At 43.8% G+C, this 23267-nt stretch overlaps 1 protein-coding gene across 10 annotated transcripts in view; it reads right to left on the minus strand.

Annotated features, from left to right (window-relative positions):
- Positions 1-2824: 2824 nt before the first annotated feature.
- Positions 2825-23267, minus strand: part of ALPK1 (alpha kinase 1) — a 158606-nt gene continuing 138163 nt past the window's right edge. For 8 of the 10 annotated variants that reach the window (XM_062199726.1, XM_062199729.1, XM_062199728.1 and 5 more), the window contains 6 exons: positions 21781-21885; positions 18574-20689; positions 13073-13226; positions 7898-8060; positions 6115-6301; positions 2825-3854 (listed from right to left, as the gene is read on the minus strand). In XM_062199726.1, the coding sequence (XP_062055710.1) occupies positions 3640-3854; positions 6115-6301; positions 7898-8060; positions 13073-13226; positions 18574-20689; positions 21781-21885 (2940 nt within the window). In that variant the 3' untranslated portion in view covers positions 2825-3639. The remainder of the gene's footprint in view (positions 3855-6114; positions 6302-7897; positions 8061-13072; positions 13227-18573; positions 20690-21780; positions 21886-23267) is intronic. The other 2 variants (XM_062199730.1, XM_062199731.1) reach the window with 1 other exon arrangement.

Genomic DNA, 23267 nt, shown 5'->3' on the forward strand with positions numbered 1-23267 from the left:
TGGACCTATGTGGAGGGTGTGGACATGCACACAATTCAGGACCTCAGCAGGCTAGGAGAGAATGGCAAGATATATTCTAAATCTTAAGAGAAAAAAACTGCCAACCCAGAACTGTACGCTGCAAAGCTCTCATTTATGAATGAAGGTGAAATAAAGAACTTCCATGACAAATGGAAATTGAAATAATTTGTCACCACCTATTCATCCTTACAAAATACTTAAGGATGTGCTGCACACAGAAACACAGAAACACGGTCATCACTATGAAAGAAGGTAAAAGCAGAAAAATAGCCCAGAAAAAGTACAAAGGAAATCCAAAGTAAAAAAATAGAAATACTTATGGAAAAATGGCAGGGCAAAGTCATTACTTATCAATAGTCACCTTAAATGTAAATGGCCTCAACTCTCCAGTTAAAAGATCCAGACTGGCTGAATGGATTCAAAAATAAAACTCATGGCCGGTGCCGCGGCTCACTAGGCTAATCCTCTGCCTTGTGGTGCTGGCACACCAGGTTCTAGTCCCGGTTGGGGCACCGGATTCTGTCCCGGTTGCCCCTCTTCCAGGCCAGCTCTCTGCTGTGGCCAGGGAGTGCAGTGGAGGATGGCCCAAGTGCTTGGGCCCTGCACCCCATGAGAGACCAAGAGAAGCACCTGGCTCCTGGCTTCGGATCAGCGCGGTGCGCCGGCCGCAGCGCGCCAGCTGCGGCGGCCACTGGAGGGTGAACCAACGGCAAAAAGGAAGACCTTTCTCTCTGTCTCTCTCTCTCTCACTGTCCACTCTGCCTGTCAAAAAAAATAATAATAAAATAAAATAAAATAAAAATAAAAATAAAACTCATCTATTTACTGCCTACAAGAAACACATCTCACCAACAAAAATGCACCCAGACTGAAAATGAAAGGATGGGAAAAGATATTCCATGCTAACAGAAACCAAAAAAGAGCTGGTGTAGCCATCCTAATATAAAACAAAATAGACTTTGACACAAAAACTGATAAAGGAGACAAAGAAGGGCACTATGTAATCAATTCAAAGGGAATATGTAACTATTATAAATGTATATGCACATAATTACAGGGCACCTGGCTATTTAAAAGATATATTAAGGAATTTAAAGGGAGACTTACACTCCAATACAATAGTAATGAGGGAATTCAATAACCCACGCTCAGCATTGGACAGATCAACTGGACAGAAAATCAGCAAGGAAACAACAGAGTTAATTGACACTATAGACAATATGAACCTAACAGATATCTACAGAACTTTTCATCCTAGAATTGTATAATACACATTATTTTCACCAGTGCATGGAACTTTCTGTAGGATTGCCCACATGCTAGGCCATAAAGCTAGTCTCAGCAAATTCAAAAAAATCTAAATTATACTATGCATCTTCTCAGACCATGATGGAATGAAGCTGGAAATCAGTAACTCAGGCATCTCTAGAATGTATGCAAACACATGGAGACTGAACAACATGTTCCTGAATGAACAATGGGGCAAAGAAGAAATCAAAAAGAGAAATCAAAAGATTTCTGGAAACAAATGAAGATGACAGCACAACATCAAAACCTATGGAATAAAGCAAAAGCAGTGTTAAGAGGGAAGTTTATAACAATTGGTGCCTACATCAAGAAATGAACAAAATTGAAACAAAAAACAATACAAAAGATCAGGGAAACAAAGAGCTGGTTTTTTGAAAAAATAAACAAAGTTGACACACGATGGCCCAACTAACCAAAAAAAGGAGAAAGAAGACTCAAATTAATAAAATTAGAGATGAAAAGGAAATGTTACAACAGACACCACAGAAATAAAAAGGATCATCATAAATTACTACAAAGAGCTTTATGCCAACAGCCAGGAAACCTAAAAGAAATGGAAAGATTCTTGGACACATACAACCTATCTAAATTGAGCCATGAAGACACAGAAAACCTAAACAGATCCATAAACAAGATGGAAATTGAATCAGTGATAAAGACCCTCCCAACACAGAAAAGCCCGGGACTGGATGGCTTCACTGCTGAATTCTACCAGACATTTAAAGGAGAATTAACTCTGATTCTTTTCAAGTTATTCAAAATAATTGAAAGAGAGGGAATCTTCCCAAATTCTTTCAATGAAGCCAGCATCACCTTAACTCCTAAACCTGAAAAAGATGCAATAAAGAAAGAGAACTACAGACCAATTTCCCTGGCTGAGAACACACTGGCCAGAACATGGCTTCAGTGTAAGCACAGTGACAGATGCAGGGGGTGGGAGCCAGGGTGTCTTTCAGTTGTGTTTGCCCCGCAGGAGATGGAATGACTCTCCCTTGCCATGGCTGTGCTTGTAAAGAGCCTCCTGCTGCAATCGCAAACGGAACTATCGAGGATTCAGACTCCTCATGCAGGTTGGACTGCATCCCACCTCCAGGTAAGCTGGCAAGCCTGCCTTCAGTGATAGATCAGGCTGAGGAAAACTTAGTAAAGAGTGGCCCAGGGAGACGGTGAGCACAGTTATGACTGCAGGGAGTCACTGCAGAATCAGAACTGGCTTATCTAACCAGTCCCTCTTCTGTGCCTTTTGTACATTTCTTTCAAAAGACCTGCCTGATTTCTGTGGGCAAGGGGGACAGTGGTGGCTCTGACCATGGCCCATTTTCCTGTCACAACCTTCCACAGATTTAAACATACTAGAAGAAAATATCAGAGAATAAAAAGGAAAGAAACTCAGAGTTAGGGAAGATCTGAGTATTATACTTAACCAAGAGGCCATAAAAGAAAAGAATGATAGATTCAACTATACTCATATATATATAGGTTTGCATGGATAAAAGTTTATGCAGTCAAAAGATAAATAGAAAAAAAGCTGTAATTCATATCACAAAAGCTGAATGTTTTCATATATAAGGACCTAAATCAACAGGACAAACAGCAACTGCACAGTTTTGAAACACAGTGGAAAAAGCTTCAGCAGTGCTTTGTATCCATCATGGGTCAATGAGTCAGTGGGTCTCTTTTCTATGATACCTTCCCTGCAGGATTTATGCTTATAAGCAGCTACCTTTGAACACATTAAAATTTATTTATTTATCTATTTGATTTGAAAGGCAGAAAGAGACTGAAAGACAAGAGATCCCCCGTCTGCTGGCTCACTCCCCAAATGCCCAACACAGCCAAGGTTGGGGATGGGCTGAAGCTGGTGCCCAGGAGCCGGTAATTCAGTCCAGGTCTTTCATGTGGGTGGCAGAGGTTTGACCACTAGAGCCATCTTCTGCTGCCTCCCAAGGTGCACATTAGCAGGAAGCTGGAATCAGGAGCAGCGCCAGGACATGAATCTAGGCACTCTGAATGCCATGGGAACATCCCAAATAGCATCTTCGGGACGTCAAACACCTGTCTGGCTGACCACACTTTCTTGATGATTCTGGCAAAGGATCAGTGACTCTTCAGGATCTTGCACTGGGAACTAAATGCAGGTCTGACCATGACACTCCTCTATGTCTCTCACAAACCACTGGCCAGAGCCACAGCTGTGGCCCCTTGAAAATACAGAAGGACCAGGCTGGACCATACACTGTGTGCCTGGAAGGAGGGAGAAGAGGACCCTGGAGGGCAGCACCGCAGTCTGTTTAATCATGGTGTGTCACATCACCAGTCCGTAGTCTGTGGATTGTTTGACTGCCCTGTGGAAGGTCTAGTCAAACAAAGGCGGTGGCAGATTTCATTGCATTTCACATGCTGGTAATTGAAGAAGTAAAAAATTCCCCTCTTTCCAAAATTGGTAGCAACAGTTTTCTGATCAACAGAGTGAATCTGGGGATCTGTGAGGTAGATGAGCCCTTTTCCATCACCAGTCACCCATCCTAAAAGAGAAATTAAGTATGAGTATTAAATCCCCATGTTAGTCAAGCACTTCAGAAGCAAATGCACACATGTACACACATACATGTACTAATAAATAAGCACATATGTACACACACTCTTAAATAGATAACTTTAAAAAATTAACTGCATCCTGGTCTTGTTTATATTTAGAAAATTTCTGCCATGGAATCTGGGCTGCATATTCCAATCACTGGTTTACAAGAGAGAACTGAATATAGCATAATTATTTTTTCAAATATGAGGTACCCTAATCACCAATTTTCAAGGAATTAGAGAGAAATAAAACACTTGGAATATTTATTAAAATCCTAAGATTGAGTATTTTGTCATTCAGAAATTTCTTTGTTGCCTTACTCATTAATTCGTATGTTCAGTTTTTTATTCAATAAATGCTTGTTGAATGCAGATTCTGTGCCAAGCTCTGCACTAGGCAGTGGGGAGACAGCAGTGAAGAGAAGTTCATCATAAATCTGGACACACTAAGCTACCATTCCTGTGAAGGGGACGTATCAGTGTTATAAATAAGGATAATATGTAATATGACAGGCAAGGATAAATATTACGGAAGGGAAACACAGAAAGTCCTGGGTGGTTATGGAATCAACTAGAAATAATAAATCTAGATTTTCATTAACATTATGGAGTATTCACTAATAGAATTTTGATGAATATAATGCCAGATAAACTGAAACAAAGGAAAAATATTAATGTTGACTTTTTAAAAAGTCAGGTTTAAGTTTACACAGCTTTCTACTCCATATTGATTCCAATTATGAAACTTGATGCCACACTTCTATTTTTCATTATTTTATTTAATTTTTTTAATTTTTATTTTTTAAAAGATTTTTTACTTAACTGGTGTTAACATATTTTTTTTTTTTTGGACAGGCAGAGCGGATAGTGAGAGAGAGAGACAGAGAGAAAGGTCTTCCTTTTTGCCGTTGGTTCACCCTCCAATGGCTGCTGCGGCCAGCGCATCGTGCTGATCCGAAGCCAGGAGCCAGGTGCTTCTCCTGGTCTCCCATGCAGGTGCAGGGCCCAAGGACTTGGGCCATCCTCCACTGCCTTCCTGGGCCATAGCAGAGAGCTGGCCTGGAAGAGGGGCAACCGGGATAGAATCCGGCGCCCCAACCGGGACTAGAACCCAGTGTGCTGGCGCCGCAAGGTGGAGGATTAGCCTGTTAAGCCATGGCACCGGCCTTATTTTTTAAGATTTATTTATTTACTTGAGAAGAGGCATAGTTACAGAAAGAGAGGTTTTCCATCTGCTGATTCACTCCCCAAATGGCCACAATGGCCGGAGCTGAGCCAATCCGAAGCTAGGAGCCAGGAGCTTCTTCGGAGTCTTCCATGTGGGTACAAGGGTCCAAGCACCTGGACCATCCTCTATTGCTTTCCCAGGCCATCAGCAGGGAGCTGGATCAGAAGTGGAGCAGCTGGGACTAGAACCTGGACCTATAAGGGATGCTGGTGCTGCATGGATGCTTAATCTACTACATCACAGCTCCAGCCCCAGTGCTGCTCTTCTAAAAATGATAAAGGAACTGAGGAAAAGCAAACATGAAAAGATTTTGACACATGAAAAAATGTGGTATTGGGAAATTTGAGGGGCAGGTAGTTAGTGTAGCAGTTAAAATGTACTTGGGAGGCCACATCCATGCCCGAGTGCCTAGGTTTGGCTCCCAGCTGTGCCTGCAGTTCCAGCTTCCTGCTAGTGCATGATCATTAAGCAGCAGATGATGGCTCAAGTATTGAGTCCCTGGCACCAACGTGGAAGCCATGGATTAAGTTTCTGGCTCCTATGCCTGGCTGTTGCAGAAATTTGGGGCATGAGTCAGTGGATGGGAGAGCGCTCTCTCTCTCTCTCTCTCTCTCTCTCTCTTTCTCTCTCTGCTTTTCACATAATAAATAAATAAAATTTATACAGAAAAGTATGCTATATCACTTAAATCCACTTCTGTGGAATAAAAGGGGTGCTATGAATTTGCTCTGAAATTAAGTCCAACAGAATATGAGCCAGAGCTTGTCACTGATCACACCACACCTTAGGCAACTGGAGAAATTCTAGACGTCTTTTTTCTTTCAGAGATCACCTGCTATAAAGGGTAAAATCAACTAATTTAACTCCAAACAGTAGCCCATATGCTGAACAACCTACTAAATAATGATTAGTTAAAACATTTCACACTTATATACAGTTAATATTCAACATAGAAAATTACTTCCAATTTCACATACCTTGTAAATCAACCACAACGTCTTTATGATTAGAATACTCATAAGAAAAATGGCCATAAGCCAGACCATATTCTGTAGCTTTGTATTCTGTTTTCACTACTTTTGTATTATTTGATAATTTTACAAATTCTCCCAGCATGTATGGTTCCACACTGACACACCCCTTTATCGTCCTGCCTTCCAAAATCTGAAAAACAGAAATGGGAGACAGCATAGCACAACGGTAAAAGCCACAGGCTTTGCAGCTGGGTAGTTCTCAGTTTGAATATAGGCTCTGCCACTTAGGAGCTTATTGCTTTGCTTCTCAAGACTTCAATTTCCTCATCTGCAAAATGGGTATAATAATGACTGCCTTTTAGCTTTGTTAGATTAGATGAGAAAATTCATGTAGAGTGTTTAGCATTGTATGTGGCAAATAACAGGACTGCAAGTTATTATTCTTTTTTTTAAAGATCTATTTATTTATTTGAAAGGCAGAGTTACAGAGAGGCAGAGGCAGAGAGACAGAGGGAGGGAGAGAGAGAGAGAGAGAGAGAGAGAGAGAGAGAGAGAGAGAGATCTTCCACCCACTGGTTCACTCTCCAAATGGCCACAATGGCCAAAGCTGTGCTGATCTGAAGCCAGGAGCCAGGAGCTTCTTCCAGGTCTCCTACTCAGGTGCAGGGGCCCAAGGACTTGGGCCATCTTCCACTGCTTTCCCAGGCCATAGCAGAGAGCTGAATTGGAAGTGGAGCAACCAGGACTTGAACTGGTGCCCATATGGGATGCTGGCCCTGCAGGCAACAGCTTTATCCACTACACCACAGTGCCGGCCCCTTACAGTTATTATTCTTCATATTTTGAAGTGTTTACCAAAGAAAATTAGGCCATGCAGTGATCTATCCTGGCAGGGAACACAGCAATGAATCATTCACTGGAACTCTGCGTTGAAATGCTAGCTCAAGCATTTATGCAGGATGTGATGTATTTTGTAGAGCTGTTTTGGAGGTTAGAGTTAACATTTGTAAAAACCTGGTATTGTATGTGACATAAAGAAGGTGAAACATGAATGACACCCATTATTATTATGAGCAGTAAACGAAGGGTCAAAATTATTTCTGGCCGATGGAAAAAATTTTAAATATGAATGCTCTAATTGTCTAATGTATTTGGGGGAGCAAGGTATTCCTTTAAAGAAGAAAAGACTCAGTGAGGAGGGTTGCCTTTCTCTATATTAAGGGCTACTTTGATGAGAGACTGGTCTCATTGGTCCCAAAAGGCAGAGCTGTCTTCCACAGGCGGAAACTAGAGGAAAATATACTTGGGCAAAAATCTAGGAACTTCTTAACGATTAAAACTATTTGTAAATAAAGGGATAATAATTTTTCTTACTAAAGGTGTTAAGCTACAGCTTGTATCACTTGGTTGCCAGGGAAGGGGGCCACCAGATGTCAAACAGGGGATCTGTACATCATGACGAGGGGATAACGTGTACTAATTTGGATCTTTAGGATCTTTTCACCTTCTGGAAGTACAGAGACAACACCAAAGGAAAATTTCCTAAAAAATACTAATTTGACCATGTAGGATCAGATCCCAGGACCAGCTGCCAAGCAAGTGTGATTTGGAAGATAAAAATGATTCGTTTAGGGGACAAAGTAGATGAGGCAGATGAAGTAGCTGTTCCCTGAATTGACGAGATGTTTTCAGAATGACAGTGGAGGGAGGAGGTTGATAATATAAATCTAACCTAGTAAATAATTGTAAGTCTGTTGAAATGAACCTTTGCTTTCTTTAATCTTACCAGTAATATTGTGGATGGGATGTAGAATATCTGTGTTGGAATCTTCTGCTCATAGAGTCTCTTGTTAAACTCCATCACGTAGTGCTGTGCTGTCATCTGCCGCTCCACATCAGTGAAGTGGGGCCAGAGTCCCTTCTCCTCCTTATATTCCTTCCCAACATACCTAGGAAATGCAAGAGGGATCTCCCTTACTATAGAACAAGAGAGAAGAGACTAAAAGGAGGATGTGAAAATGCTTGAATGATGTTATTTCTTCTCTGCCTTGGACAACCAACATTAATTACTGTGACTTATCTCATGATTCAAATAATTCTGTAAAAGCCACCAGAAATGGAACGTGAATCGTGCTGGCTGACCCGGAATGATAGGGATTATAAAAGGAAAGTCTCCAGACTGCGTGGGTAAGCCAAAGCGGGCAGCGTGCAGTGCTTGGAAGTACATTAACCCTGGAGCCAGATCTTCCACTATCTTCAGTGGCCTTCTACGGGTCAACCTTTCTTCTATTCCTTCCTTTTAAGATTCATCTTTCCATCAACACCTATTTTGTGCATAATACTGTGTTGGTGCTGAATGTCACAGGGGTGGGGAATGCCCAGCTTGGGCCCCTGAAATCCTCTGGTTTGGCCCTGCCAAAGCAACCACAGGTGGGGCTCAAAATTCAACATATCAGTTTATATAAGTTTATACTTTTTAAAGAAGATTTATATATATACTTGAAAGTCAGAATTATAGAGACAGAGGGAAAGACAGAAAGAGAGAGGTCTTCCAATGCTGGCTCACTCCCCAAGTGGCCACAATGGCTAGGGCAGAGCCAGGTTGAAGCCAGGAGCCAGGAGCTTCATCCAGATTTCTCATGTGGGGGCAATGGCTCAAGCACTTGGGCCAGCCTCTGCTGCCTTTCCCAGGCCACTAGCAGGGAGCTGGATCAGAAGTAGAGCAGCCAGGACGTGAATTAGTGCCCTTTTGGGATGTCCATGTGGTAGGCGGCAGCTCTACCTGCTATGCCACAATGCCAGCCCAGAGTTGATACTTTTGTATGGCCCATGAATGATATTATAAATATCCAAATGACTCTTGGAATGAAAAAGGTTCTCTGCTCCTGTTCTAAAGAGAGTGTGAGACATGGTTTGTCTATTTCAAGGACTTATCACATAGCTGGGAAGAGAAGATAAATGAGGTAAATGCTGAAACGTTAAAAAGAGCAAAGCAGTGCTATATTTTACTGTACTTTATACTTGGGATGAGATCATATGAATTGATGAGCAGTATCACATGTTGCCAGGGTGATCTCCAAAAATCAGATGGAATTGTCTGAGTCATAGACATAAATCAGAGTAAACCCTTTCTAGAAATCTATGAATATAATATGTAATCCAAGGAGAGAGCAGCTTTCAGATTCCTGAGGATGAGAAAGGAAACTTGACAGTGGGGGCTACCTGTGTGGGATCAGAAGTCAACCTGGGCCGGTGCTGTGGGATAGTGGGTTAAGCCTTCGCCTGCAGCACCAGCATCTCATATGGGCACTGGTTCTAGTCCTGGCTGCTCCTTTCCCAATTCAGCTCTTTGCTATGGCCTTGGAAAGCAGCAGAGGTTGATCCAAGTGCTTGGGCCCCTGCACCTGAGCGGGAGACCAAGATGAAGCTCCTGGCTCCTGGCTCCTGGCTTCATTTTAGCTCAGTCCTGGCCATTGCAGGCAGCCATTTGGGGAATGAACCAGTGGCTGGAAGACCTTTCTCTCTGTCTCTCCCTCTCTCTGTAACTCTACCTCTCAAATAAATAAATAAATAAAATCTTTTTAAAATCAACAACAACAACAAAAAGAAGTCAACCTGCAGAGGAGCACCAATCACAACAGGGAGGGAGGGTCTCAGTGTTGCAGGAAGTCCTGCCCCGAGACCTGCAGAGGCGTCAAACCAATTCATAACTTGCATCTGGGGTGAGCATTTGTCTAGCAATTGAGACGATGTTTGGGATGCCTGTATCCCATATCTGAGTGCCTAGGTTTGAGTGTTGGCTCTGTTTCTGATTCCAACTTTCAGGTAATGGGCACCCTGGTTGGCTGCAGGTGATGACCCAAATGGTTGGGTTCTTGCTACCTTCCACAGGACACCTGGATCAAGTTCCCAGCTCCCAGGGTATGTCTGGCCCAGAGAATCAGTGTTGGCATTTTGGAAGAGAACCAGTGGAAGGGAGCATTTCCTCTCTGCTTCTCAAGTAAGTAAAATAAATAAATCTAAGTATTTAAAAAGAACTTTTGTTTGTTGACTGGGGCAAGTGATGTGCACCAAAGGGCCAACCCTGTGAGTGCTGGCACTGAAGTATTCCCTGAGCATTCTGCCAAGGGCCTTCAGGCCTAGGTACAGAACAGCAATTCAGGAGTAGAAGCCTGTCTCATCTTCCGTCTTACACCATTTGGTAGGCTCATGCTTTGTTTAGTAAGGACTTGTTTGTGGTGAATGCGCAGTCATTTTTTTTCTTTCAATCTGAAAATGTCTTTATTTTGCCTTCCTCCGGGAGAGACAGTATCTCTAAGTTTGCAGACTTGCAATGCCTCTGACTTCCACAACTGCAGTCAAGAAATTAGCGGTAAGTCTAATTGATATTTCTTTGTACGTAAACTGTCTTTTTCTTTGATTGCTTTAAAGTTGCTTCTTTGCCCTTGGTGTTATGAAGTTTAACCATCGTGGATTGGGAGTGCGTCTATGATTGCTTTCCTGCTAGTTTCTTCCCTCCTTCCTTTTCTATCCTCCTCAGGATTCACTGTCACTCCTCTATCTAAATTTAGACTAATGTATTTTTAGTAATTCTGGAAAATAACCAGAAATTATCTATTCAAATATGACGTCTTTTCTATTTGCTCTGTTATCGTGTTCTCATCAGATGTATGCTTAACTCTCACTCCATTCTCTATGTCTCTTATCCTCAATTTATTTCTCATCTCAGACCCTCCTGTGATGCATCCTGGTGTTTTAGCTTCCTAGTGCTACTGTAACAAAATACCACAAACTGAGTATCTTGAATAGCAAAAAAAAAAAAAAAAAAAAAAAAAAAAAAAAGATTCTCTCATAGTTTGGAGGCCAAGAAGTCCAAGATCAAAGTGCCAGCAGGGCCACACTCCCTCTGAGGGCACATGGAAGGATCTGTTCCCGGCCTTTTTCCTCGGTTCTAGCAGTTCTCATCTTGTGGCCGTGAAACTACAGACTTCACATAGCATTCTCCTTGTGTGCATGCCTATCTCCAAAGTTCCTCTTTTTATAAGGATATCAGTTGTACCCAACTCCAGCATGGCCTCCTCTTAACAACTAATTACACCTGCAATGATTCTATTTCTAAACACCATTCTAAGTTGAGGGACTTGGAACTGAAACATAAATTTGGGGATGTGGGGGGTCAGACCTCACCTCACAACACCTGTCATTGATTGACTTTGGGAAAGCTTCTCAACACTTCTCTGCCTCATTCCCTTATCTGCAAAGTGGAGATGATAATAGTGTCTACCTCATAGACCCTGTGAGGGTTGACTGAATCAGTGTATACTTAATTTAAAGCAGGGTCTGGGGCCCAGTAAGGGCAGTTACATGTTACAATTACAATTACAATCAACCTTTTTTTTTTTTTTTTTAACAGGCAGAGTTAGACAGTGAGAGAGAGAGAGACAGAGAGAAAGGTCTTCTTTCCGTTGGTTCACCCCCCAAATGGCCGCTATGGTCAGAAGCCAGGAGCCAGGTGCTTCTTCCTGGTCTCCCATGAGGGTGCAGGGCCCAAGCACTTGGGCCATCCTCCACTGCCTTCCCGGGCCACAGCAGAGAGCTGGACTGGAAGAGGAGCAACCGGGACAGAATTCGGCGCCGCGACCGGGACTAGAACCCCGTGTGCGGCGCCACAGGTGGAGGATTAGCCAAGTGAGCCGTGGCGCCGCCCCCCCCCCTTTTTTTTTTAATTTTTAAGTATACTTTTACTGTCTAAAGAGATACCAAATTTTTCTCTCTCCCTTTCTATTTATTTTTAAACATTATTTGGATTTGGGTGAAGAATAAGGTACATTTAAAAAGCCTTGGATTATAGATTTTTTAAATATACAAATGATGCAAAAGTAGATCTCACATCTCCTGAGGACATCTTTCATTTACTAATTTCTCAGGTGAGTTTGTGTTCAGTTTTCATCAAGAACTAAAAATCTTCCAGGCATTTGCCTCAGTGGGATGGGATTTTTTTTAAGACAACTGTTCCTCTAGGGATGTAGGTATGGCCAAGTTTCTAATTTATTCCTGCATATATGTCTGCACTCTCTTCCTCTCATGTGTATAGCTATGGTTATAGCTGCTTGCTCATTCCAGCCCCACCCCAAATTTCTGTGGAGGTTGCTTAAAGGGTTCAGTCATCGTTTCTATCCCTGGACAGACTTCATTCCTGGCCTCACAAGCGTTTCCTGCATTTTTTTCTTCTTCTTTTAAAGGTTCACTCATTTAATTAAAATTGTTGGGGCTGGTGCCATGGCTCACTTGGTTAATCCTCTGCCTGCAGCGCCAGCATCCCATACGGGCGCCAGGTTCTAGTCCCAGTTGCTCCTCTTCCAGTCCAGCTCTCTGCTGTGGCCCGGGAAGGCAATGGAGGATGGCCCAAGTGCTTGGGCGCCTGTACCCACGTGGGAGACCAGGAAGAAGCACCTGGATCCTGGCTTCGGATCAGCGCAGCGCTGGCCGTAGCAGCCATTTGGGGGGTGAACCAACGGAAGGAAGACCTTTCTCTCTGTCTCTCTCTCTCACTGTGTATATCTCTACCTGTCAAAAAACAAACAAACAAACAAACAAAACAACTTGTGGCTTTCCTAGTTCAGCTTTTTGTCGGCATTGTCAGTGAACTAGTTCAAGGTTCTTCAGTTTGCCATTTGTCTGGGAACTCTGTTTTTCTAATCTGCACAATGGGGCAAAAAATTTTTCCTCAGTGGCTTTGAGAGCTTGTATACAGAATATCAGCAAAAAGGTAGATGTAATGTGGGTCTTTCATATGTAGTAACTGTTATTGACAAATTATGAAGCGGAGCAGGAGCAAAAATCTGGAAATGTATATTTTGGCCATTTTCCCCCTGCTCTCTTGAACATTCATGAACATTACTCAATACAAGGGAAGCTTAGTCTATTCTACACCAGAGACATGGAGGGTTTCCAGCAGTACCTCCCCAGAGTTTCTTCTTGGTGCAGGTGATGAACCCAAAATGCATTTCTTTGTCTGCCTTTCTTCTTCACATGCAGGTATTCCCCAAAATACACCGCTGTTTCCTGGGCTGTCCACAGCTCAGACGTTTTGGAATATTTTAACAAAAGAGCATCTGGAAAAAAAGTAAGATGAAAATGAATTTTATTTTCAACTGGATGTTACCAGTCACGAATAAAGTTAAAGTGACACAGGCCCTAAGCCAGCTCATCTGAAGTCTTCAACTTCTTTGTATATTTCCTCAAATTTCTACCTGTTCTATGACTACTGTTAAAAAGTTAAGTGAAATGTAATAAAATGGTAGCACTTTTCAAATTCCAGTGAAGAATAGCTGTGGATTCATGAAAATCTCTTATTTGTGACGGCAAAGGGCTAAGTAAGACCAGATTTTCTACCAGAAAGTCATGGGAAACGAACGGTTTTAAAACAGCAACACCTTAGACCATCAGGGGACAACTAATATGTGCTTGCTTCTTCTAATCCAGGTGCCAGATGACAGAAGTGACTACGTATGCCAGATCACACAAATAGAAATAAATGAAACGAAATTCTTTTTAAATGGTTGTTTCTTTTTTAAAGGTTATTTGTATATATTTGAAAGGGGGAAAGAAAAGAGACCTTCCGCTTGCTGTTTATCTTCTCAAATTCCCATAACAGCCAGGGTTGGGCTAGCCCAAAGGCAGGAGAGGAACTCCTTCTGGGTCACCCATAGGAATGGTAGGGACTCATGGACTTCAGTCATTGTCTGCTACTTCCCAGGGCACTCACTGGAAGGAAGCTAGATCAGAAGTGGAAAAGCTGGGACTCCGGCCAGGTATGTGGGGCTCCCAAGCAGCATCTTACCCACTCCACCACAGTGCCTGTCCTGGAAAGTAAGTAATCTTAGCTGATAGGTTCCTGAAATTCCAGGGATTCTAGAGTACACATGCAAGCATACCTTAATTTTTTCTTAATTGTTTTAAGTTGGGGAAGTCCAGGAATTGAGAAAATGTGGCTATCACACAAAGATGCAAATTCAAATGAAAAAGACAAGAGAAAAAAATAAAGGTTATATCCACCTGCATGAACAGCTGACCAGTGCAGAGCAGGAAAGTGGCTCTGAGTGGAAGATGGACATGAGCTCTAAGGAGGAAAGGCAGCACTTTGGTGACCAGTGTAAAATGAGGTGAACAAAGACTTCCCCAGCTTAGGGTGTGAGAGTGGAGGAAAGAAGGGGAGACTCAAGAGAGGAAACACTTAGGATAAGCCCAGCTCTGGGAGGGGGATGCCTGTGGATGGGAGGGCAGGGAAGAGGTTGGGAGATGGCTTCCAGGTTGGGTGATTCCCCTGAAGAGGGGGATGGAAACAGAAGGTCAGCAGCTTGCACACTCAGAGCAAGGGAGGTGAAGTGAGAGAGCTCCGGACCTTGTTTCCCCTCAGGTGATTTTTCACCCACAGATTGGCTCATATTAACAATCGATTAAAATAAATCCATTGTGGAACTATCAAATGCAATTACAAAATTGCAGAATCTCACAGCAAGCAAGAAATTCTATTACTAAAAAGTTGACTATTTGGAAACAACCTGATCTGTATTTTAGTCTGAATTTAAAATGGCAGGTAAAACCTGTGATACTTTCAAGCAGAAGTCCTCACTATTGAATTTACACAGAATTATTGGTTGGAGCTCTCAGAAAATACTGATGATTGGATCTACACATCCCAGACCCACTAGGTAGGAATCTCTGGGTTGAAGGTTTGGAAGTTTTTGTTTGTTTGTTTGTTTGTTTAAAAGATGCATTTATTTATTTGAATGGCAAAGTGACAGACACACACACATACACACACACGCACACAGAAAAAGAGGGGGAGATATCAATCTTTTCCATCTCCTGGTTCCTATGGTCACGACAGTCAGTGTTGGGTGGGGCCAAATTCAGGAGCCAGAAGCTCTATCCTGGTCTCCCATGTGCGTGCAGGGGCCCAAGTACATAGGCCATCTGCTGCTGTCTTTCCAGGTGCATTGTCAGGATGTTTGACCAGAAGCAGAGCAGCTGGGACTGGAACCAGGGTTCCATGACAGGATGCCCCTGGGATGCCAGCATTTCAGGTGGTGGCTCAACTCATTGCACTACATTGCTGACTTCTGAAAGGTTTTTTTTTTAACTTTTATTTAGTAAATATAATTTTCCAAAGTACAGTTTATGGATTACAATGGCTTTCCCCCCCCATAACTTCCCTCCCACCCGCACCCCTCCCATCTCCCACTCCCTCTCCCATTCTATTCACATCAAGATTCATTTTCAATCATCTTTATATACAGAAGATTGATTTAGTATATATTAAGTAAAGATTTCATCAGTTTGCACCCACACAGAACATAAAGTATAAAATACTGTTTGAGCATTAGTTATAGCATTAATTTACATTGAACAACACATTAAGGACAGAGATCCCACATAAGGAGTAAGCACACAGTGACTCCTGTTGTTGACTTAACAATTTGACACTCTTGTTTATGGTGTCAGAAATCTCCCTAGGCTCTAGTCTGACTTCTGAAAGTTTTAAAAGCTCCTCAGAGGAACCTCATATGTTGCCAGGATTCAGATTCTTTCTTTCTTTCTTTCTTTCTTTCTTTCTTTCTTTCTTTCTTTCTTTCTTTCTTTCTTTCTTTCTTTCTTTCTCTCTCTCTCTCTCCTTCCTTCCTTCCTTCCTTCCTTCCTTCCTTCCTTCCTTCCTTCCTTCCTTCCTTCCTTTCTTTTTGACAGGCAGAGTTAGAGAGAGAGAGAGAGAGAGAGAGAGAGAGAGAAAGGTCTTCCGGCTGGCACCACATCTCAATAGGCTAATCCTCTGCCTGTGGCACCGGCACATTGAGTTCTAGTCCCGGTCGGGGCGTCGGATTCTGTCCTGGTTGCTCCTCTTCCAGTCCAGCTCTCTGCTGTGGCCCAGGAGTGCAGTGGAGGATGGCCCAGGTCCTTGGGCCCTGCACTCGCATGGGAGACCAGGAGAAGCACCTGGCTCCTGGCTTCAGATCAGCGTGGTTCCTTCTGTTGGTTCACCCCCCAAATGGCCAGCCATGGCTAGTGTGCTGCACCCATCCAAAGCCAGGAGCCAGGTGCTTCCTCCTGGTCTCCCATGCAGGTGCAGGTGCCCAAGGACTTAGGCCATCCTCCACTGCCTTCCCGGGCCACAGCAGAGAGCTGGACTGGAAGAGGAGCAACCAGGACAGAACTGGAGCCCTGACCAGGACTAGAACCCAGGGTGCTGGCGCCACAGGCGGAGGATTAGCCTAGTGAGCTGTGGAGCTGGTCTATTTCTTTTTCTTTTTTTAAAAGATTCTTTTATTTATTTGAGAGGCAGTGTTATAGACAGAGAGAGGGAGAGACACAGAGAGAGGTCTTCCATCTGCTGGTTCACTCCCCAAATGGTCAGAATGGGCGGAGCTGTGTTGATCTGAAGCCAGGAGCCAGGAGCTTCTTCCCAGTCTCCCATGTTGGTGCAGGGTCCCAAGTCTTTTGTTGCTTTTCCAGGCCATTAGCAGGGAGTTGGATTGGAAGTGGAGCAGCTGGGACTGGAATTGGTGCCCATATGGGATGCTGGCATCACAGGTGGAGGCTTAACCTACCATGCCACCACACTGGTCCTAAGAAATAGCATTTATTTGTTCTTCTAACTTGCACTTTGCAATAATTTTTTATCAATCAAAGAGTTTTTCTATATGTTGAGAAGACATTACTGTGTTATTCTTGGGCTGAGAGAGAGAGAGAGAGAGAGAGAGCTTTCATTTCCTAAATGCTTGCAAGAGGTGAGGCTGGGGAAGGGGTGCTATGGCATAGCAGGTAAAGCTGCTGCACCTACATCCCATATGGGCACCAGTTTGAGTCCTGGCTGCTCCACTTCTTATCGAGCCCAAAATTTAAAAAGTCTTAAAAAAAAAAAAAAACGCGGTGAGGCCGTACCAGGCTGAAGCCAGGTCCCCACAACTCCATCTTGGTCTCCTGTATGACTGGTAGGGACCCAAGTACTTGAATCATCATGTGTTGCCTCCCAGGGTGTGCATTAGCTGAAAGCTGGGTCCGAAGCAGAGCAGGGACTTGAATCAGGCAGTCGGATATGAGATGCGGACTTCCCAACTGGTAACCTAACTTCTGGGCCAAATATCTGCCTCTTCTTTAGTTTTATGCCGTGTTAGACATAATGAAAGCTACATGGGTCTTGTTCAGACTGCCTGCTATGAGAAGCAATATTGGGCTGTTACCCTCAAGCAAAAAGTAGCTGCTGGTGCAAGGACTGACACCAGTGGTCTAAATGTTTGTGTCTCATGAACATCTTGCTACTCCCTCAAAACATTCATGTGTTCAAGTCCTAAGCCACAGGTGATAGGATAAGGAGATGAAGATTTTGGTTGGCAATTAGGTCATAGAGGGTGAAGCCTTCAGGAGCAGGATCAGTGCCCTTATGGGGGTTGTTTCCAAAACACACCTTGCCTCTTCCACAATGTGAGGACACAGAAAAAAGGTGCTGTTGATGAACCCGAAAGTAAGTTGTCACCAGGGAAATAAATGTCTTTTGTTTATAAGCTGCCCAGTTTATGGTATTTTGTTATGTCAACCTCAAAGAACTAAGTCTTGGCCAGCGCCGTGGCTCACTAGGCTAATCCTCCACCTGTGGTGCCGGCACACGGGGTTCTAGTCCCGGTCGCGGCGCTGAATTCTGTCCCGGTTGCTCCTCTTCCAGTCCAGCTCTCTGCTGTGGCCTGGGAGTGCAGTGGAGGATGGCCCAGGTCCTTGGGCCCTGCACCTGCATGGGAGACCAGGAGGAAGCACCTGGCTCCTGGCTTCGGATCGGTGCAGTGCACCAGCCGTAGCAGCCACTTGGGGGGTGAGCCAACGGAAAAAGGAAGACCTTTCTCTCTGTCTGTCTCTCTCTCACTGTCCACTCTGCCTGTCAAAAAAAAAAAAAAAAAGAAAACAAACAAACAAACAAACAAAAAACTAACTCTTGGTGCCTAGCCAATCCATTGATTGGCAAGAAACTGCTTAGGTGGACAGGTGTGAGCCTCTCTGCCACCAGAAGGGTGGTAGTTAACCAGGCCAAACTCTGTCCCCTGGAATTTGAATGGAGAAAAAAACAGAACTCAGCTGGTCGGTAATGACAATCAGTGGAGAAGACAGATGATGCTGAGTGGATGACGTAACATCTGGAGCTGCTCTAAACCCTGTTGCCCTTATGGTCTCATGTGTTCTTACAGCAAAATCCCAATATTTGTGGGAGCACAGAGTGGCTTCATTGCTTGATAAAGCATGAAGGTCTAGCTCAGCATGAGAAGGATCCCCAAAATACACATTTCTCTGGGAACTCGCCAGCATGGAAAGCCTCACCTCTCTTTTACAAGCTCCAAGTGATCTACATAAAGAACTTTTCAGAGGGCCTTACACACGGATGCTTCTTGAGGTTGTACCAACTGAAAAGGTTGTACTTACTGTGTGCTCGTTGGAGTTGATTGGGCTTGAACATTCCTGTATTCTCCAGCCTTTGGAACAGCCAGTCATGCCTCACTCCCGCCAAGAGTTTTTCAAAGTCCTCAGGCTGCAGGGTGCGAGCCTCAAGGGTCTCTTGCCTTGTCCTTCCTGGCAGTGAAACAAAAGAACTGCCGCTGGAATTCAGAAAGGACCACGAGGTTTCGCCCTCAGAGGAACCGCAGAAGAACGCAGGTGATTTCAGCCGCCGCGCCGAGGGAGAGCTGGAGCTCAGGCTAGAGCGGAGCGCGTGTGCAGGTCCCTTTCCTTCATCCGTCGTAGTGCAGTCCTCACAGAGCACTGGGAAGGGACTGCTGCTGAGAGAGGAATTGGGGCTCTCAGCCCTCCGGCCAGGTGGCTGCATCGGAACCCAGGAGCTGTAAGAGCCGTGTCCAATTGTGGAGTGAACACCGATGCTGTTGAGTGGCTGGTCCTCCTCATCCACCGTGGAGGCATCAGGATCAATTCGTTGTTCCCCAGTGGAGTCATCAGGCCTTCCTGAGTCAGAATTTTGCACAGGCCAACGAGGAGCAAAAGAGCAACAGGTTAACATGGAACTGTTGCCCAGAGAACTGCCAGTGACTCTACGACTATCTAAAGGTTCATTCTCTGTGCTTTCTGCTGTTTCCCTTTCTGGGTCAGCCCAGGAGGGGCTATCTCTAAATGTAGGGCCTGTGCCTCTTTTATTGACTTCCTTTTCCTTCTCTCTTCCATGCACCTGTTTAACATCACAGTTGGCTTCTGGAAACTCATCTATTATTTCAAAGATTTCTTCTTGGACTGAAGGATATGTGGCCATGCTCTTGAGCCCATCAGAATCAGAAGTCGACCAAAAAGCAGAACTATGTGAAGGCGTGGAGTGAGCGCAAGTATTTCTGGGCTTCCTGGTTTCCTGACTACCTTCTGGAACTTGCTCTGTCTGCCCTGCACCAGAGGCCAGCAAACAGCCTGCTGTGTTATGAGAAGGGAAAGTGGCCAAGGGCATCTGTTGGTGTAGTTGGCTTTGAGAAGACCCTAAATTGGCATCCTTAGATGGCTGGAAAGAGAGAGCAAGGAGACCTGAAGACAATGGGTGCACAGCCCTGGCTTCCCTATCCCCCAGCTCCTCAGACAAGGCTGTGGAACACTGAGTGTCCACAAGATGCTCTTCTTTGCTAGTCTCTTTCCTAGCTGACCAATCATCAACTTCATAGTTCACTTCCTCCCAGCTTGTAGAAGAAGCAGACCCTGATAACTCGCACAAAGAACTAGAGCTCTGGTTGTCACTGAGAGATGTGCTCTGAACAGCTCCCCCACCACCACTGTGACCTGGTGGCTCAGTCTCAGTCTCCATGTCTTGATCCACAGAGCCTTGAAATGCACCAGAACGGGTCCAGTTTCTCCTTGCTACCTTTCTGAGCTTCTCCTGATCACTCTTGGCCACTTGGGAGGAAGCTCTTCCCAGGCCTTTTTGAGAGCATGGCTTATCTTGAGTGGCACTCACAGTATCTATGTTTTTTGTTTCTGTTTTCAGAGCAGTGATACAGACTCCTGTTTTGGGATCATTCCGTTTGTTTCCGCAAGCGCTTTGAAAGACCTCACACACTGAAGAGTGGTGCTGTGAATAGCTTTCAAGGATTTTTTTGAAGTCCATTTGCCCATGCATGATGGGTTTATCAAGCCTGCTCTTGAAACTCTCTGGAACATACGATTTGTCATCTAGATTTGAGAAGCTTTGAACTTGTAAGTGATCCTTGACCTGGATGATGATAGACATGATTTCCTGAGACAGAGCTTCTCTGTCCTGACTTCTGGAGGAAGCACTGAAAGAGTACAGCTTTGCCATAGCTTCACCACAGAGCTTACTTGCCATATGCACCACCTCTGTCTCTCCATGGAGTCTTCGGTGCACTGTGGTGAGACCAAAAGCAGCTTTGATGAAACTATGAAGTTCCTGTTTTCCAGCAACTGGCTCATCACCTTTCTTAGTGAGGAGGCCAATTTCAAAGGCTTCCTTGGCTTCACACAGATACACATTTTTCTTGTCAGGAGGACAGTCGTTAGAACTACTGTATGACAGCAAGCAGGTGCCGCGGATATTCTGAGGAAAATACCAAATACAGAATCAGTTCTTGAATTGGAAACTGGACTCAGGTCCAGCTTTTTGAAGGAGGGAAATCACTGGAAATATTACTGAAAAATGAATGCCAGTTGTGAAAGTTCTGAGGAAAACATACCATCAAACAGAGTTGAGGACCTGAGGTCTTGGTGAGTCAGAACAAGGGCCTGGGAAACCGGTGACTAACTGGCATGAAGCGGTGAGAAATTAGGTTGGAAAATCATCCTCCTGTAGCCCTGAGGCTTTTGGATTGAACATAATAGATTTGTGGTTGTTGCTGCTGTTTATTTTTAGCAGTCTTTACATGAGATACAGATATATCTCTTTGCAAATGAGATTGCTATATACAAGCACAGCATGTATTTAGTAATAGCCAAAATAGATTAGGGGTCTCCAAATCCATCTGTGTATTTGAATTAAATGGAAAATAGTAGTCCTTCGTGTTTGTGGGGATTTGTTTCTGGAATACTCCTTACATAACAAAATTCACAGAGGCTCAAGTCTCTTCTATAAAATGGCACAGTATTTGCATGTAACCCATGCACACTCTCATGTATAGTTTAAATCCTTTTGAGATCACTTATAGTACCCAATACAATGTATGTACTATATACACAATTGTAACACTGTATTGCTGAAGGAATAATGACAAAACTCTGTACATGTTTAGTGTGGTTGCAATTTTCTCAAATATTTTTAATTTATAGTTGGTTAACTCCATGGATGCAGAACCTAAGGATATGGGGGGTCAACTGCATTTCAAGATTAAAGATTTCCAGGTACCAACCCACAGGGTTGCATTTAGTGGGTCTAGGTGGAGTCTAGGAATATGTATTCTGCAAAGGTTCCTTGGAGGATTCTGATGTGCAGTCAGGCTGGGCAGTTATTGTTCTAGATGGACAGCAAGATGTCCTTGAGATAAATGAGCTTGGCTCCTAGCAGGATGTCTAGGAGTCTTACCACAGTTGCCAACTGTGGGACACAAAGGAAACTCTAAGGTTAGGCTGTCCCTCCCCTTGCTGGTATTGAGTGCTTCCTGGGGTAAGATTCTGCAAGGGTTGCATTCTCCTTACCACCGCTGTGAGCACGAAGAGAGGTGTGTAGGCACTGAAGGCAGCTGCCAGCTTGCAGGCTTCTGCAGCCGACAGCAAATGGTGGTCAAACTCCTTGAGCAGGCCCTGTGGGAAAATAAGAAGCAAAGTGGAGAGATGATAATTATTTATCCATTAGCTAAACTGGGCTTTGAAGTTCCTTTGCTTTTATTTCAAGGTTTTGAGGGACAACGTGCTCCTTCTTACAAACCATTAAAACCAGTGCCAAAAAAGAAGGAGTGCATCTAAGGACCCCAGGGCATCAAATATCCTTCCCCCAGCCACCTACACACCCTCCATTCCCCAACCATATCCCAGAGGAGGCCTATGAGGTGCAAAATATGTAATGCCTGCCCCAGATCTGCTTCTTTGGAGGATGGTAGCAATTCTTTGTGTAGAGGAACTCTACACACTTTGTAGCCAGATTAAACTGATTATTTCTACATTATTCTTGGCCAAGTGACTTCTAATTGATCGTTTCACAGTATTCAGGATTCATTTATTCATTCTAGAAATATATATAGTGAATATTTCCATGTTCAAGGCACTGTTCTAGATTTGGGGAGATAGCAGAAAGTAACCCAGCTATGATTTCACTGTTTTACTAGGGGGCAGGGATCAGTTAACACATAAAATCAGTAAAATGCATATTATTTGAGATCATGATAAATCTTCCATGGAAAAATGATATGAGAAGGAGTCGGCCAGGACCAGAGAAATTTTATCCATCACGTCAACATCAACAAACAAGGTTACTGCCCTTTTTCTGCTTTGGGTCTGACAGAACAGCAACACCTTACTAAGAGTCATCTTACTAGTAGCAAGTATTGAGTGTGGTTGCTATTGTCAGGCCGGATGTTGAATAAAAATGATTCTATAGATGATAACAGCAAAAATCACTATTTCAGTTCCAAGTGGGGAATAGTTTAATGTCTGCAATGAACTAGACCCGTCAGAGACTTGATTCTGCTCCCAATTCTTTCTTACTGGTTGGTCAACTGCAGAGATTACTTCATTTCTCTGGACCTCAGTTTATTTTTCTCTAAAATGGGAAGAGTATGTTCTGCTATACCTACCTCATGGAGTTTTGGGTGGCTGGACACATATTTTTTGAGTTGAAAAGTGATATATACATATTAGTTATCATCACTGTTGAAGAGCCTGGAACAAGTGCCTGATGCTCTGGTCTGGACAGATGGTGACTGAAGCTTTAAAATAATCATTGAGATGGCCCAAGTTTGGAAGCTGAATTTTGTGAAAGTTTCAAAGGAAGTATATGGGTCTCAGAATGACTTTGATGCTCTCCATTCATTCATTCACAGGAAACACCTGAGCACCCGCTGTGTGTTCGACACTGTGCTAGGTGCTGGGATACTGAAGCCAAAGAGGACCACACAGGTACCAGCCCCAGGATCACTCACACTCATGTGTAAGTGAGACACTGCTCCCTCACTACCCCCCACCAGAAA

This window comes from Lepus europaeus, chromosome 8 (assembly GCF_033115175.1).
Source record: "Lepus europaeus isolate LE1 chromosome 8, mLepTim1.pri, whole genome shotgun sequence".
In the NCBI taxonomy this organism is placed as follows: Eukaryota; Metazoa; Chordata; class Mammalia; order Lagomorpha; family Leporidae; genus Lepus; species Lepus europaeus.